Here is a 17,771-nt window from a genome sequence, read left to right as displayed (position 1 = left end):
AGGTATCATGAGAGTGGTCTGTCTAGTTCGGGCTTGAGGGGGGGGATTATTGGGTTCAAGCCCCGTGGTCTAATCCCGTGGGAACATGCCCTTATGGCATGCAGGAAAGCTTCAGTTATTTGCATGGCTAATCTCTTTTATATGTAAGGTTTCACACAAACAATCAATAACATATAGCGTGCTTTTTACTTGCTCTGTCGAGTTCATCCCTCTCTCTCTCTGCTCTCGTTCATATGCCATGGCTTCTCCTTGTCAGCTTCATCCGCCATAGCCACACTAGCCTAATAAAGATCATTAGAGCGGAGTTAGTAGTCCCCCCTATGGAGATAGAGGCGCTGGTACACCTGAAGATGGTCGACCTATGGAAGTGCAAGAAGCCCAGGCATGGCAGTTTGTAGGCAAATGACGGGGGCATTGAACAGGTATTTGATGCAGTCAGGAGACAAGTATACCGAGATGGAGCACTTGCTAGTGGAAACTGTCAGTGTTTCTTCCTATCACAGGTGGCAGGAGCAAGTGTTTATATCACAAGGGTATGTATGTCAAACATGGATTTTAACAGACCAAAGAAGGTTTTCAAGCTCAATTGATCGAGATACCTAGAACTCTCAAAGATGCTTCGGCTCACTGGTGGATAACAATTGCAACTTCAAGTTAGCAAAGATTGTGAGGCCATCGTCTCGGAAAATGGTGGAGTTTTATGGCATATTGAGCTCAAAGCAAGTGGTCGACCATAGGTATGATCATCAACTTGACTTGAAAGGGCGATGGTTCTTTCATGGCAGCGAGACGGGAAGTTAAGCATGACTCCTTTAAAGTGGTGGAGCTCGGGGATCAAGGCCGTGCTATGGGTGTACAGGCAGTGAGGTCAAAGGGGAAAAATAATGTTTTTTCTGACCTTCGACAGTTTCATAGACGTGGGAAAGGTAGCCAAGCAATTTTTTTTTGAATTTTTTAAAGTATTGTTTTTAAAAAAAATGATACCAATATTGCGTGCATGACAGCGGTTTCTAAAAGTCTGCTGTAGCGGAAAAGGTGGTGGAGCTCCATCTGCTCGAGAGATCGTAAGTTGCATGGGGAGAAGGGGCCGTAACCAAGGAAAGGAGGGCCACGGGTGCGTTTACAGCGGAAGGAGCACTGCATGAAGGGGAGGGTAGTGTGCACGAGATGGGAACCAGGTCGAGGGTTGCATGGCCGCCAAGACTTGAAGAGCATAGCATGGCATGAGGGCCAGCGAGGGCCTGTGTATGAGCAGTGAGTTGCATAGGAAGGGGTGTTGAAGGTCTGCAGGGGCCAAGAGGCGGGCCGAGTACAGGAGGAGAGCAAAGTTGAGTCGAAGGGCATGCGCCACTGGGTAGCACTGTGGCGTTGTAGATTCTGAGGGGAGCGTAGAGGGCTGGAGTGGAGGGATTTTGTTCCAGAAGCTGCAGGGGTGGCTACCGAAGCCAGGGAGAGAAGGATGCTATTGGATGCATAGCATATGAGGAGAATAGGAGGACGCATGCAGGCGAGGGAAGACATGTTTAACTGAGCATTTGTTTTAAGATAGAAAGACGGGGAGAGTTGCACGTTGTGGGTGGCCATGAGCAAGCAATGGGAGGCATTACTGTAGAGGGCTGAGGTGTTGTCGGATGGAGGTTGCCAGAGAAAAGGATTGCGGCCAATTGTAAAATTGACTTATTCCATGGGATCGAGAGCTACAGAGAGCAGATGATGTCGAGGGCCACCTAGCCCTGCAGTAAAAGGGGGCTGCAAATGGAGAAGGATAGAGCCGCCAAGTGGACAGAGGTTTTGCCAAGCAAGAGAAGCCGTCGAGGACCAAGTGCAAGGAGGATCAAGCAGCACGAAGCATCACGCTATGAAGTCGGCGACTATCGAATTCGCCATCATTGTATTTGATTGGGTTTATGTGATACATAGTTGGTTGTGGTTTTTTGTCGAGTTTGCCGCCAATATTATCTGCCTCGTGTCTTTTGCCGTATGCCCGTGGTAGCGGTGGCTCCGGGATTGTGTGTATGTGAGCAGAGAGGGAGGTAGAGAGATTGGGCGGGCTTAGTGTGTATGGTTGTAGATTTGGTGAGGGTACTATGCATTAGAAGGTATGGATGTGTGTTGTTGAGACAATTATGCTTGGAATTTATAAGTGATTGTGTGTAGTCGGTGATGCTCCAAGGCGAGTCTGGTAGTAGAGCTTTACAGAAAAGTGTGCGTGTGTGTGAGTTTCTGTGTGGTTAGGGGTGCAAAATCCATCCTCGGCTATAGAGAGGCAGTGTAGAGTGTGTTGGGTTTGTTCCTACTTCCCCCTTTCCATCGCTTACCATATCAGTTTCCTTTATGCATAGCTTATGGGATACTACCAGAGACAGATATGCCAGGTTGGCACTTGAGTCCTCCAGAAAATTAGCTTTACAGGGGGACACATCATGCTGGTATCCAGAGATGTCATCATGGTTCCAGATACATGGCTTCAGCATGGGCAGCTTGCCTCACTTCTAGCTCTTGATGCACCATCGTTGTCTCTTACACGGATGGAGATTACTAGACTCGTTCGCTAGGACGACCTGACCCAGTTGGACACCAGGAGGACATGGATAGAGCCGACACAGGAGTTGGGCACGAAGATAGATTCTATAGAGAGCATCTTCTCCAACTCACAAGGGATGGGTTTGTGATTCGACCCAGCTATATGGATACACATCTATCTCATGGGTTACGGTGTGCCATTGATCAGATACGGACATCTTCACATTAGCTTGAGATTGAGACTGGTAGATCCAGAGGGATACCAACAGCTAGCTGGATATGCCACCTATGCCATACAGAGCCAGAGACCGAGACACATTATGTATGTCAGTGCACAGTGTATTACGAGATACGGGGTCTCTTCCATTGTCTATTCAGAGAAGGCTTCGGACCCTTCTCAAGAGTCATGAGCTATCAAGACCAGAGATGTGTTGGCCTGTATCTACTTGAGTTACACAGACATAGAGATAGTTTACTAAGGAGATTTCGAGAGAGATAGAGAAGCAGCCACCACTGCAAAGCTCAGCTCATACTCACACCCGCGGTACTCTCATTGACCGAGCATTGGAGCTAGGGAGATCGAGACGCCCACGACTAAGGAGAGGAGCTTCACAACATCGGCGGAGACTACAACAAAGGATTCGAGCCATACTATCTCGACATCTAGAGTACACATGAGGATGGATTCATCACCCATTGTATCTTTCTCTTGTATTGGGCACCCATTGTATCAATGATGATCACACATACCCTACACAGTTCCAGCTAGTAGCACTTATAGATTCATTTTAGCATCTCCTTTCTTTGTACTCAGACATGGTACCAGATTCACAAGTTTGTGAAACGGATTGGTCTCATAGGTCATTTTGGCCTTTTGAAGATGTTAGTATATCATTTCATTTCATCTCTCTCTCTCTCTCTCTCTCTCTCTCTCTCTCTCTCTCTCTCTCTCTCGCTCAGCCTCTTACAGCGTAAATCTGGACGCAAAACACGAAGATTCTGTACCGATTAGAGATGACGTGATAGCTTATCTACAGATCAAAGGTAGCATGGGTGATTGTTTACACTGGGAGTTTTTACAAGGTTGACTATTTACACTGGGAGCTTTTAACACTTATGCTTAGATTTTTGAGTTATTGAAGCAGTTAGACTTACAGCCTATGTTTTGAAAGTTCCTTTTATAAGGCCAAAGTGCCTTCAAATACGAGGACAGAACCCCATTTAAGGCGGATCATCAGTGCGTGGTCAGCAACAATCTCTGGAGCGGAACTACGCCTCTGTCGTCTACAAGTGCAAGTGTGAAAGAATGAAAGCACATATCCCCCACATTGACATTTCATATGCCCACACAGTGACATACATGTCATGGATTTTGCATAGAATGTGCACAGTTTTCTAATGACATGGTGTTTGTAAAGGGAATTACATGTTTAGAAGCTTACTTTGGATTGAGATCTAACAGGTTGGGATAGTGGTGCACATTTTATACAGTCCTTTGAGTTTTAAATCCTTATCATAAAAAAGTCTTGTCAATCTTTACGTACATTTTCTTACAGAGCATACCATACTGCATACCGTGCTGCCCAGTATTGTTCGTAGCGGACACATGGACCTACCTTGCCTAGTTCTATCACTAGGCCCACTAATGGTGGACATTCATGGGATGTAATATCTAGTCAGTAGTATGCATGATGAAGTTGATGTTTATATTTTCTTGTGAATGACTACCATGAGTCTATACCTTGCACATGGGTGAATTTGCGCTTTTTTCTAAATTCATCTAGGTAGAAAGTAATGTGCACTTTTCGTTCATGTTGGTTTATTCCAGTCTGCAGCCAATCAACCTTTAAAGTTTTCTTAACATCATAGTTTTTTTGGCAGATAGATCAGTATATCCATAGACTCTTGGTCGAGGAGGACGCAAGCAAAGATGAAACTAGAAACACTCTAAACAGATGCGAAGCTGCTGGGGTATCTTTGTACAAACAAGGGGATTTCTCCAATTCAAAGTTGCCAAATGTTCAATCATACCTGATAAAAAAGGTTGTCAATGTTGCTGACGTTTGATTACTGCCAGTGACCTTGAGCTATCCAACTTTTTGGTCAAAATCTCTAGTCAGTTTCTAGAAGTCCTTGTTATTTTCAATTGTTTCTACAGACATTATACATTGAACTTTGATACACTTTTAGGTTGGCTTGTTTCCAGACGTGTTTGAGCATTTGGCAAATATGCATTTGGAACGAGGAGATGAGGTAGCCAGAACTGCCTTTATAGCTTCCGTTTTAACATTTATGGCTGTGAAGGTGTTTAATTTGAGTAATTACAGTCAACTTGTTTAATCTGTTTGGTCTGCTGACTTGAGGGGGTTTTTATGGCGAAGGTGTCAGCCTTGATCACTGCGGAGTTCTATGCCAATAAAAAGCATTTTCCAGGTTTTGCCCGACCTTTTGTATTCAATGCAAAACTTATGCTAAAGTGAGTGCCTTCTTTTAAGTAAACGAGTTGAATTTCTAGAGAACTCAGCTTAAGACTCTATCATGATTATGCATTTATAACTACAATCAATACCCTTCGTACCCCTTATTGACCTGGTATGGAAAAATTTGATTAGTCAGTTGCCATCATCGTTGACAGCATGGTACATCCAGTCATGGTTTTATCATAGAAACGATAATATTTCCTTGAACACAAAACATGTAGAGTGGGTCGTGATTTGGAAGCAAAGGATGCTGCAAAAGTAGCTTTGAAGTCTCCTTGGTGGACTCTGGGATGTCAATACGAGGTTTTACTTTGTCCATGGAAAAAACTGTCTTTATGATTTATTTTGTGCTCAAACTGACAGGTGGGGTTTGAATAATTGATCATGTGCTGTATATAGGAGATAGCCAAGCTAGCTGGATGGGGAGATGAACAAATTGAGTATATGAAAGAGAAGGTTACAGAAGAAGGGAAAAAGGAAGAACTGCACAAAGGGAAACCTCTTGCCCAGGTTTGCACTTCAATCATGTTTGTTTTGGTGAAGGTGAGAATAATATGAATTCTAGTCTACTAAAGTGGTTTGGGCCACGATAGTGGCTTTATGCCTCATTCCACTACATTTGCTCTAAGATCCAGTATCTTCAACAAACAAAGAACATAATATATCGTGAAGGTCATAGACATATGGGAACATTTTGGTATATCGTTTGCCTCCAAAAATTGCAAATTAGAAAAGTCATGCTCATCTAAAAATAGTAAAAAGCCACTAGATGTTTTGTTCCCGAGAACAAGATCCTTCCATTAGTTAATAAAACTGCCCATAGGGCTACAATCACCTCTACTAGAGAGGGTTACATCAAAACCAAGGGGAGACTCTCCCAATGAGAAAACAAAATATGTACAATGGGGGTTTAATCACAAAATGAGAGGAGGAAAGAGCCACATAGGTGGACGGTAGTGCCATTTGGGTACACCCTAGACCATGGTGAAGAAAGGCCCTAGGCGCCAGAGTCGCAGGAAAGCCTCTCTGTGCCCCCGCATGCGATCGGAGCTGCCCTGGAGTCTCTCCAACTGATCCCTGAGAGTGTGAATCAAGCTCCCAACACACCTCTATCTCACTGCACCACTCTTGGGGGGTAAGCTTTGTGGCAAGCTGGAGTGTAGCTCGACCCCCTTGGATCACTATCATCCTTTTGGTGGAAGCCAACTCAAAATGGAGCGCAGGGCCCATGATAGTGGACCAGGCTGCAACACCCCAAGTGTACTATCAAGCTATGGAAAGAACCGGCATCAGCCAAAGAACTCGAAGCCAAACCTGCTGTGCCATGGGGCAGTCCCACAGACAATGCCGCTGACTCTCCAAAGGATGGCCACAAGCTGCACAAGCTACCAAAAAGCCACTGTGTACTAGCCAGCTCCCAACTGCTGTAGCTCTTTGTGCAACTAGCCACTGGAACAAAGTTACTCTCCTCGGCTGTTTGGAGTCCTAGAAACCTGACAAGAACTCAGTTGCGAGACCCTCCTCGTGCCAATGAAGTACTGCAGCACGACGAGCCTCTCTCCGTGTAGCCAGCACGTGGCACCCCAGTTGAACTGTGTACTGAAAGAAGGGATTCCCAGGGTAAGCGGCTGAGGAGAAGGGGTCCCTCAAGAACCACTCTCCAGGGTCCCACTGCACTCGTGCGAGAGGGCAGCTCTCCCAAGCCCAAAGCGGCCAGTGGCTTGTCTCAAGGTCTGCTCGGTAAGGATCTATGACACAGGTCCTCCCATAGATGCCCAAAACTCATATCCTCTTAAAGCAACACTCTGCAACCAGTGGAGACTCTACTGAGACTCTGTGAAGGTGACCCTCTGCATGAACCTCAAAGAACATGTGGGGTACGGACTCCGAGCAAGCTCGAACTGCGATGAGGACCTCCAGTCGCGTGAAGGCCCCCATCCATCTAGGAGCTGTTGTCTCTAGAGGAGTGAACCAATCAGCCGGTAAAGCCTCTGTAATATCTTGGCACATGCTTTGCACCCCCCTCATGCCTCGTAGCTGGATGCTCTGAGCCTCCTCAGACAAACCTGAAAACTGGAGCCAGTCACTGAGAGTGCGGGTTGGACCCTCTACCATGGGACCCCAAGAAACATGAGGCCTACTACCAAGTAGGTGGTCTCTCTGAGTGCTAACCATGGGGTTGCAAATAGGGGGCTGTCTCAAGCACTCCTCTGTGCAAGTGGGCTGATACTACTCTAGGCTACTCCTCAACTGCTCCGCTCCCAAGACCTAAGCAGGCTCGCAGCAAAATCATCCTACTCATACCTACTCTGCGCATCTCTTTGAAAATCCACCTGATTAAAGGGCTCTAAGGGCCTCCTACATGAGGCACTCAAGCTCGAAGCGGGTGAAGCAACAACTCCTTCCAGGGCTCCTCCCCTGGAAGCAGTCCTTTGACCACAAACTTCCCAAGAATGGCTCTGCTCTACTGTGCTGGGTCGATGATCCCCAGCCCCCCCTGAGAACATGGTAAGGTGATGACCTGCCAAGGTACTTTGGCCCGGGCTAGCTGGGTGTCGCACCCTGACCAAAGAAAATTCTTGATCAGCCGATCCAGCTGGTTGATACAGGAGCTCGTGAAGATCCAGCAAGACATGATGTACCACATAGTAGTCAACAACACGTGGTTGACCACTACAACTTTGCCTGCTAAAGAGAGCCGTGCCGAACTCCAATGGAGCAACTTCCTCCTAATGGACAAGAAGAGGGGAGCAGTCTGCTGCTCAGGGGAAAATTCCAGGCCAACCTGACAACCCAAATAGTGAAGTGGAGTCCCTGGGGGAATCCACTTGAAACCCTCACTTGGCGATCAATCAGGTGTAGGAGCGCTGTCAACCCAGAAAGCTATTTTCTTCCTCTTGTTGATTAGTGCGCCTAATGCACAACAAAATGCCTCAAGAGCCTGCTCACACCTGTGCAGATTGGCCTCCTGGTCCTCCAAGTACAAGGTTGAGTCATTGGCAAACTCAACGTTCAGTAGCACGTCTCCCCTAATATGGAGCTCTAAACCATGCAAGCCAACCTGCTGTGAAGTCAAAAATCTGCTCATCGCCTCAGCATAGAACAGAAATAGGTGCTAGAGGGCAACCTTGTCTGACGGAACGTGTGAGCATGAAGCGTTCCCCTCTCCCCCTGCCAATAGCATCTGATTGTGCGCACGCCTGTAAAGAGCTAACACACCTTTAATCCAAGCGTCTGATAAACCCATCCTGTGTAGAGTGCCGTCCAAGAAGTCCCAGTCAACTCTGTCGTAAGCCTTCTCAAAATTGAGGAGTATCACGGATCCTCTCCTCGGAGATGCGTGAGGGTAGATGCCTCCTCAAAAAGTGAAGATGTTGCCAAGGATACTAAGCTCCTTGACAAAACCTGTCTGGGTCCCATGTATAATGCTCTCTACTAGTGGCTGAATCCTCAAGCTCAGAGCCTTTGCTAGAATTTTGTAGGTTGAGTTGAGGATGGTGATGGGTCGCCACTATCAAATCTCATCCAAGGAGCCTTCCTCCTTGGGAATAAGGTAAATTAAGCCCTCACTTGTGCTGTCAGGCATCTCTCCAATGTGCAGGATGTACTGAAATGCGTTGCAAAGATTTGAACCAAGCAAAGTCCTAGCACAAAAAGAAGCCGCGAGTCAAACCATCCTTTCCTCGACAACTACCTCTGGGGGAGTTCTCTAAGGGCCTCATGGAGCTCCTCTAGCTGGAGGGGAAGCTCTAGTCTCTAACACATCTTCTTGATAACAAGGCAAGGAATATGTGCTCAAACCTTCTCTCTACATGCATCCCGACGCAATGACTAAGGATCAACTGACAGCAGATCACGATAAAAGTCGGTAGCAACTGCATGCATATCCTCACGCTCTGAAGCAATTGACCCATCAGGTCTCCTCAACTGGCTAACACTGGTACGCGCATGGCGAGGCCCCACAGTCTCGATGAACTTTCCAATAACTCTGTCGCCAATCTGGGTCTATTGAGATGCCTATCGATGAAAGGCAATCTCATGGCGCCGCTCCTCAATGGTGGTTAGCTCCTGTCGAGCCTGTTGCATCTGCTCCTCTAACCAAGGACTACCAGGGTGGCGCTCTTGCATCCGCTATAGGGAAGCAATGCCTCATCTGAGCCGCCATTCTCCTCCTTGGCCGCAGCCTCCTGACGGAAGAAGCGGCTAAGCTCAACAAGTCGAGTGGCCACTCTACTGGTAGGGGAGCCTTGCGTGCCCAAGCTCTCTGTCCACCAAAGTGCTTCCACCTGCTCTCTCAGCTCTGTATCTAGCAAGATTCTCTCAGGAATGCGCATCATCACACTCCCACTCCTCTGTCTGTCTGTCACAGTAAGAATCACTGTCGCATGATCCGAGAAAGAAGTCCCCGCGAAAATGCAAACAGATACTCCCATGTCACGGAGACGGTCGCTCGCGTAGAAGCAATCTATCCGAGATAGATTCACTCCTCCGTCTTTGCAGTGAGAGCAAGAAAAGGACAAAATGTCTGGAGGTCACACAAAACCTGCATGCTGCCACACATCTGAAATCCTCAAGGTCACATATAACCATTCCCAAGCTGCTAACTCAGCCCCGTGCACAATAGAATGACTCCCTCCAATCCCGTCTGAGGGGTCCTCCAACATGTTAAAATCTCCCCCAACACACCACTGCTCTGCATGCGGCAAAGACTACAATATGTGACAAAAACTAGCTCGTGCACTTGCCACCTTGGGCGCATAGATGTTGAGAAAGCCCATGAGGCAACCATGAACGTGCATAGTAAACCACTGGGCCCTACCTAGCACAATAATACCTTTGTCCACAATGGCCTGCTGCCATGAGTCTGCAATAGTCATACATACTCCTCCCTGAATGCCTCTAGGCCCAAAAGGAGCTGACCAAAAAGTCTCACAGCAGCCATGCAGAATCTGACCACATCGCCGAATACGGCTCTCACAAAGATGATGCTTCTAGAGCATAAGAATATCAATCATACCACCCACAAGGCATCCTTGAAGCTCATGGCGCAAGCGGCCCCTTTGGTGTTAAAACTAAGGCCCACCTAAACCCTGTACATTGTATGAGACAATTCTCATGGGATCAATGAGAAAAGACGGATGCTGCTACATCAGCCAATCTTGCTATCTTCGAGGCTGGTTTGGATGGGGAATAATCCACATCCAAGCGACCTCTAGACAAACGCATTTGAAGTGACTGTCTCACCCAGGCCGAAGCAAAGCGTGCAGTCGGTAGGGCTACATCCTCTGTCCAAGAATCCTCATGTACAAATACATAGCAAGGGGGGCTCTCAGTGTTAGCAAACAAGTGAACCACAAGGTGTCTACATCCTGTTGCATTCGGTGGCGTCACACTGAACTTGGCTAGAGGCCAAAGTGTCTGTACCAAATCTATTACCCCCAGGTCCCCTATGTGGTGTGAGAACTCAACAACCTTGACCTGGAGCCAACCAAGAACTGTGTGCAAGTTCCACTCTATGTGATCCCTGCTGCACAACAAAAAGGAGAAACCTACTGCTGTATTCAAATCCTCGGTGCCCCTGGCTGCTAGAAAGAGGATGTGCACTCGAAAGCAAGCTGTCTCAAGGTTGGAAGAAGGTTCACCAAGGAAACGGGTGAAAAATCCCAACGTCTGCCAAAATCAATCTTGGTCAGCCCACGGGGACTGCTTCAAAAGGAGAGGCTTGAACCAAAAGTGGTGTCCTCAAGTAGGGCTGTCCCTCTCGAGCCATTCGGCTCGAAGCGAAAGCACTACCAAGAGAGTGTCTAGCTGCAGATGAGTGTCCAGTCCCCTGTGTCGGAGGAGGGGTGTGGGATGTGTCGGGTGATGAGGCTGAGGGCCCAGCAGGGGGAAGAGGGGGAGCGGGAGGTGAGGGTGGAGGAGGAAGGTGGGGGGAGAGGTGGTGGCGGAACAGAGGAGGTTGAGGGTGTGGGGGGGGGGGGGGGGGGGGGGGGGGGCGGGGGTGGTGAGACTGAGGTGGAGGGGGGCTTCTCAGAGGACTCCTACTGCAGGAGGTCAAAACGGTTCCCATTCGGAACCCAAATGCTACTGAATTGGAGGAGGTTGGCCAACAGGGGGACAGTTTGACGAGCCCATCTTTGTCGACGTGGGTCGCGCACCTGTTGCCAACCGTTAGCTGGTTGATCGTTGGCCTCTGTCGAAGTATCAGCCTATGTCCTGGGTACCTGTCTGCTGGGCATGCTCAGCACTGGGGGGCTGAATGAGCATGCGTTGCGGGCCAAGATCTCCTACGAGGACAGGCCTTCGCTAAGTGGCCATATACTTGCAAATGAAGCACTGGTTTGGGAGTCCCAAATACTCCACCCTTTGGCGTAACCACCCCCCACTCACCCTAGGTAAGAGAACCACCTTTGGGAGGGTATGAGTGTCACGCGTACTGAAGGCACACCCGTAGCCTTGCAACTAAAACTGACGTGCGCGGGGTCTCCAAGACTCTCCCAATCTCGGAATCAATCCTGAAAAGAAGCGGTAAGTACTCCATCCCAAGGCCGGGGAACCAGATCGAAATGGGCACATGTGTCTCCTCGACAAGAACATCCGAAGCTGGATCAAAACCATGGCAACACTCTCTGAAATGAGCTCTAACTGCTTGGATGGCAAACGGGCTCATCAAAATGACCTTGGCGGCCATTTCGGGAGTCTCAAACTCAATCTGGTAGTATCCTCGTTCGAGAAGCTGGATGTCAATAATCTTTTCCACCTCTGCTAGAAGGCGGGTCTAGAGGATGTCGCCTACCTCATCTCTAATAGGACGATTGCCAATGATCTTGCAGATGACAGAGGTTGCCTGAAGGCGCTCCACCTCTGCTGCAAGGCTCGCTTGCTCTGCTGGCGACAGAGCAAGTCAGATGGTGGGCTTGGCAGGCTTGGCAGGGTCGGGCAAGGGGGCTTCATCTAAGTCCCTCTGTGGTGGAGCACGAGCCTCCATCTATGTCTGCTAGTGCGAGGAGGTCGAGGTTTAGGGTTTCGCACCTAAATTGCAGGGAATCGCCAGGGGAGCCTCGAAAAGGCCTTGGGATGCGTGTACAGGGTAGTAGGCACCTAGCAATGGCAAAACAAAAAAATTACTGCAAGCTGCAATTGACCTGCAGCTCACTAGAAAGCTTCCATACCGCAAGGGAAAGTGTCCTTGACGTGTACTTTTGATCTACAAGGATATTTGCGTCGTTATGTTGGCGAAATTGGGTCAAAACCTTGCAATTACAGCCATGGACAGGTTTGGACAGCTTGGTGAGGGTTAGGTGCAAGCGTTGGGATCGTTTATTTGCCATGGGAGCCTCGAAAAAGCATTGGGTGCTTGTACAGGACAAATTAGAGAGATTTCCCGCGAGGAATCTCGTCTAATTCAAGGGGCAAGTGACCCTACAGGTGCGAGAGCTCGAGGGCAATCCACAGAAGTGATCGATACGCGAATCGGAGCGCAAAACAGAGAATGCAGCGAGCTGCAATGTTAGGTGCAACGGAATGAATGTTTGCGCTTTGCTCAAGATGAGTGCTCCGAACTGTGCTCAAGGTTCCTTTTGTTCTTATGGAAGGTAGAGCCTTCCGTTCTTAATGAGAGAGTGCTATGATCACAAACAAGTGAATGGACACTGTGCGTGCAAGTGTATGAGACTGAGAGGTAGAGAGAGAAGAGAGAGAAGAGAGATATGACACCAAAGACGTTGTAAAACCCTCCTCCGAAGGCCCCACTCTCGTCGGCGAGAGTGGTCTACTATTGATTGCACAAACTGATACAAACTGAATGCATGTGACTGATGCAAGTCTAGGCTATGTCGGCGATGACGACGGGGATGACGACACCGGTCTAAAGGCTGAAATTTGCAAGTGAGTATCTGCTGTCCAAAAACGCTATGGGCTGAAATCTGCGACTAGTCCAAAAACGCTGATTCTGGGACTGTTTCTGTAGGTCTTTGACGCTGAAAATCTGCAGGTTTAGGGCTGAAAACTGAGGTTCTTAAAGGCTGAAACTGATGGTCTTTCCGGGCTGAATCTACTACTTTCTTAGGGCTGAATCTGCTACTCTTTAGGGGCTGAACTTGATGGTCTTTCTATTGCTGAAAACGCCTTGTTGAATCTGCCAAAAACTCTAGGTGATGAAGCTTCTCAAAAGCGCTAGCTGATCTTCTGTTGTCAATGGATGCTGATGCAAAAGGCTAGACAAGGGAAGGTATTGTGGCGATGATATCTTGATGCAAAAACGACAGGCTGATGCAAAACGCTAGGTTGACGCAGACCTATGGCGATGGTTCTTGATGGAGAAAACGCTAGTGATGGGTCTTGCTTGGAGGGAAGTCCACCAAGGTCTTGTTAGAGAAGTTGCTTGCTAAGCTTGGCTCCTGTTGACTCTTCTGCCAAATAGTGATAGTTTAGGTTTGCATATATACAAACTTACTCAATTTGCCCTACCTACTTTCCAACAAAAGTCACTTAAAAATAATAAGTGAAAAATGTCAAAAATAGGTAAAATAGGCTAAATGCACTAGAAAATTCCCCTGAAGGATTCTGATGGGAATACTGATGATCATGCTGTGTGCAACCAGAGGATATGCATTTACACTAAGTGACTGGGTATCCACGGTCTACAAATAGACTCACAAAAGTGCCAGGTCACTTCTAATCTAGACTGACTGGACTGACTGAACCCTTGTCGTGCTGTAGCTTGTCCACGGACACATAGAGTTGGATGTGTCACGTGACATCCACTCCTTTTCAAAGTGAGGTACTGGTACCGAATTATATGCCGTCGAGGGAGATCGCCAATAGCATCCGGAATCCTGGAAGGGACTCTTCGCCGGCCCACTTTGATGTGTGGGTCGTGCGGTACTTGAACTTCATAAAGGTCTGCAACGCTTGCTTCTTTGGGCCGCGCTGAAAGCGACACAAAGTCTTCTGAGTCTCCTTCAATGTTTCCACTTCTTCTATGGACGTAGGCCCACCTTCAAGAGTCTCCGAGGCTGTAAATTCCTGAAACCACTTCCAACACAAAAACATGAACATACCTATTCCATGTAAGGTGACTGAAAAAAATCTTGTCTTCCTAAAAGACTGTGTATGCAATGTAAATGAACAAATAGACGGAGTGCCAAACCGTTCACCACGCACACGCAAACAATGAGATCGAATCTTTTTCTTTTGATCTAAAGCAATCAACTATGGAAATTCACAATGGAAATGCCCATGCTTGGTGCTCATACTTTTATGTACTCTTTCTACAAATGTGTCATGCCAAATGAGAAACATGGAATAAGACTTCCTTGAGTGCATACTTTTCTGCTTTTCATGAAAAATCCGCATACATTCGTGCTCATTCATGAGTGAAACGTGCTCAACGTACAATATGTCATGTCTAGGAAAAGGGATCACATAAAGACGCTGACTAAAATACAGGAAATGATCGCGAATGAAACACTCATACAATGCATGCGTATCAATTACGCGAACACATACTACTTCTTGTGAGGGTTCTTTGGACCTAGGCTCGAGAGCCAAGATCGATCCTTCGTGATTGATCGAATCTGCAACGAGGTTAGCTTCGCTAGAAAAAGCATCAACTAACACATCATCCTTCTTGTGAACAATCACATCCTTTTCATGCAACTCATCATGCTTGTGAGAAATCACAGCTTGATGATGCAAATCATCATGCTTGTCATTGGCATCCAAATCATCATGCTTCTCATTATCATTCAAATCATCATGCAAATCATGTGTGTCATGCTTTGGAGAAGAAGAGACCGAGAGAGTCTCCTTCTCCTGAATCCTTTCAATTTTGTCCTCCATATTAGCAATGAGAGAGGGAGAATGAACAATGTTCTCTCCACGAATGACAATGGGAGAATCACTTTTGGCATAGAGAGTGAAAGTGTTAGCCGCCCGATCAATGAGAGGGTTAAGATCACGAAATCATCTAATGCCCAAAATCATATCACATCCTGAGAGAGGAGAGACAAAAAATCTTCTAGTGAAGGCAGCTTGTTGAATTGTAAACAACACACCAAGACACTCCTGCGTAATGAGAGAGTCCATACCGGGAACAAAGCCAGAGACCTTGAGAGGAGATTTCTGACTAACTTCTAGGCGGGCTCTCTCAACGAGAGGGACTGATCACATCATACATACTACATGGGTCAAACAATCTGACAAAACGCTGCCCTGACACCTGACCATAACATTTAATGAGAGAATCGTCAATGGGAGGGTCAAGAGAAACTTGGGGGACAGTCGTGTTATCATTAATTGCATTGACAGAGAAAGTGTGTTCCGTGGATTCTTTAGATTCATTCATTTCAAGCTTAGGACATGTTGTTTTTATGTGACCCTTAATGTGACAATGAAAACAACGACCTTCCTTAGAATAAGTGCTTTGCTCTTCCGACGTGATGTATCCTCCTACGATTCCTTGTGCTACCTTTTCATCTGGAGTAAGCTTAGGTTTAGCAATTGTGTTAGCCTTACCCTTAGATTCATTGGAAGAATTCTTTTTTGAGAGACTGTTGGAAGATTGGTTAGAAGAGTTACCGTTCTTACCATTCTTACCGTTCTTACCCTTTTGAGGGTTCTGAGAAGTCTGCGAGGTACTTGTAGAAGTCTTGTTCTCCTTAGGCTTTCCCTTGTTGTGCTTTATCTCCTGTGCGAGAGCAATCGCTACTGCCTTGTTGAGATCGATTGGGTCGAAGACTTCTACATCAAACTTGATATAGTCGTCTAACCCAAAAAGAAATGCCTCTTTGTGTTCATCATCCGACTTGCGCAATTGGGTACCTAGCTGCAAAACATGATTAGAAAAAGACATAACCGGCATACCATTTTGCTTGAGAGCGTGCCAATCGTCCTTCAATCGTGCGAGGTACTGAGGTGGCATAAACCGTGCCTTGAGCTTGTCTTGGAAATCAACCCAATTGAAGGAAAGGGGCGTGAATTCGTCGGCTTCCTCTAGGTGCGCGGCTAACTGTGCCTCTTGCCATGCGTGGTACCAGTTGATGGCATCACCGGCAAGGTACATGGCTTCCGTCAAAACTTTGTTGTTTCCTGTCTTCTTAGTTATCGCAAAATAAGCATTAAATTGATGCAACCAAGAATGAATAACGGTAGTATCCATCTTACCATCATACTTACTTAAAGTCAACTTCTCTGTGACTGGATGGTTGGAATCCGCATCGTGGCTTGCGCCACTTGAGGAACTCCCACGATCTTTGGTTGGTTAGGACTTCGCGGCAAGTACTTGTCGAACCAATTTTTGAGTGCGTAGTTCTCTTTGAGCCTCACGCTCGACCTCCAAGGCCACTCTTTGAGCTTCACGCTCGGCCTCCAAGGCTGCTTTTTGAGCTTCTCGTTACTCCTTTCTTTGTGCTTTTCTTTCTTTTCGTTAATCGCGCTCGCGTTCTAAAGCAATGTAATTTGCTTCTTGTTGTACCAACGCAATTCGATTCGCTTCTTGTTGTGCCATCGCAAGGCGAGTCGCTTCACGATTGGCTTCTTGTTTTTGGGTCATCATGTCCAAAATTGACTTGACCATCATCTCCATGGAAGTTGGTACAACCTGTGGCATAGATGGCAAAGGGGGAGGGTCGGAAAAAGCTCTTGGTGGGGAGAACTCTTCGTCGCCTCTCTCATGCTCACCACCTGTATGTGAAGTATGCATTCCGCTTCGGGTGATGACCATGCACTATGATCTTTGGTTCTTAAGTTCACGAGGAACTTGGTTTCTTGAGGGTCTTGGGTTCTTGGGTTCTTGAGGGTCTTGAGGTTCTTGAGGTTCTTGAAGGTCTTGAGGGTTTTCTTTCGCTTGCAAATCGTGTTTGAGAAGGATCTTCTCTTCACCCGAGTTCTACTCCTTTCCGCGGGCGCAATTCTAATGGATTCTGATGGGAATACTGATGATCATGCTGTGTGCAACCAGAGGATATGGATCTACTCTAAGTGACTGGGCATGCATGGTCTACGAATAGACTTACAAAAGTGCCAAATCACCTCTAATCTAGACTGACTGGACTGACTGAACCCTTGTCGTGTTGTAGCTTGTCCACGGACGCATAGGGTTGGATGTGTCACGCGACATGCAATTTCTCGCTAGGTTTTGCAAAGTGCTCTAAAGTGCGTGGAAAGTCAATGCTTACTTGGGATTTTGTCCGTCTCTGTTGTGGTTATGTTGCCGAAATTGGGTTAGAGTAGAGGAATTTCAGCCCGATAAAAGTGGGACAGCTTGTAGAAGTTTATAGGTTTTTGTGAAGTGTGGCCGTCTAGATCTTCGTAGCTCCAGTGCTCGGTCGACGAGAGTGCCGGTAGTGGTCGAATGAGTGTGGGCTGAGCTCTGCAATAATGACTGCTCCTCTGGTTGTCCCATATCTAGTGAAAAGAAATCTGTAATCTGTCGTTGGGACTCTCTCTCTATCTCAGAAAATGAAATGAAATGAAATGTTATATTAACGTCTTCAAAAGGCGAGAATGACCTATGAGACCAAAAAGTTACAATTGGTGAATTTGATACCATGTCTGAGTACGGAAATTACAAAGTTACAAAGAACTAACACTAAAACACTAAGGAGAAAAGAAAATGGGGGGGGGGGGGGGGGGGGTGGTTCAGAATGAAATCTCTCATCGGTCGCTGTCGGATCTCATCGACCTCCTCCATGGTCAGTACTCTAGTTGGGCGTCTTGCATGTCGAGGTATAGTGATCTATATCTTCTGTTGCAGCCTTTGTCAGT

At 47.1% G+C, this 17,771-nt stretch overlaps 1 protein-coding gene across 1 annotated transcript in view; it reads left to right on the top strand.

The window, feature by feature from the left end:
* The window catches only part of LOC147418392 (protein IN CHLOROPLAST ATPASE BIOGENESIS, chloroplastic-like), a 115,787-nt gene that overhangs the window by 82,777 nt on the left and 15,239 nt on the right, over nucleotides 1-17,771 (top strand). The window contains exons 6-10 of the mRNA XM_086506934.1: nucleotides 4,405-4,566; nucleotides 4,714-4,776; nucleotides 4,905-4,999; nucleotides 5,225-5,306; nucleotides 5,403-5,513. Of these exons, the coding sequence (XP_086363060.1) occupies nucleotides 4,405-4,566; nucleotides 4,714-4,776; nucleotides 4,905-4,999; nucleotides 5,225-5,306; nucleotides 5,403-5,513 (513 nt within the window). The remainder of the gene's footprint in view (nucleotides 1-4,404; nucleotides 4,567-4,713; nucleotides 4,777-4,904; nucleotides 5,000-5,224; nucleotides 5,307-5,402; nucleotides 5,514-17,771) is intronic.

Source organism: Adiantum capillus-veneris, chromosome 30 (genome assembly GCF_014529385.1).
Source record: "Adiantum capillus-veneris isolate H3 chromosome 30, ASM1452938v2, whole genome shotgun sequence".
NCBI lineage: Eukaryota > Viridiplantae > Streptophyta > Polypodiopsida > Polypodiales > Pteridaceae > Adiantum > Adiantum capillus-veneris.
Note: the sequence above shows the minus strand (reverse complement) of the source record. Positions and strands in the feature narration are given on the sequence as shown.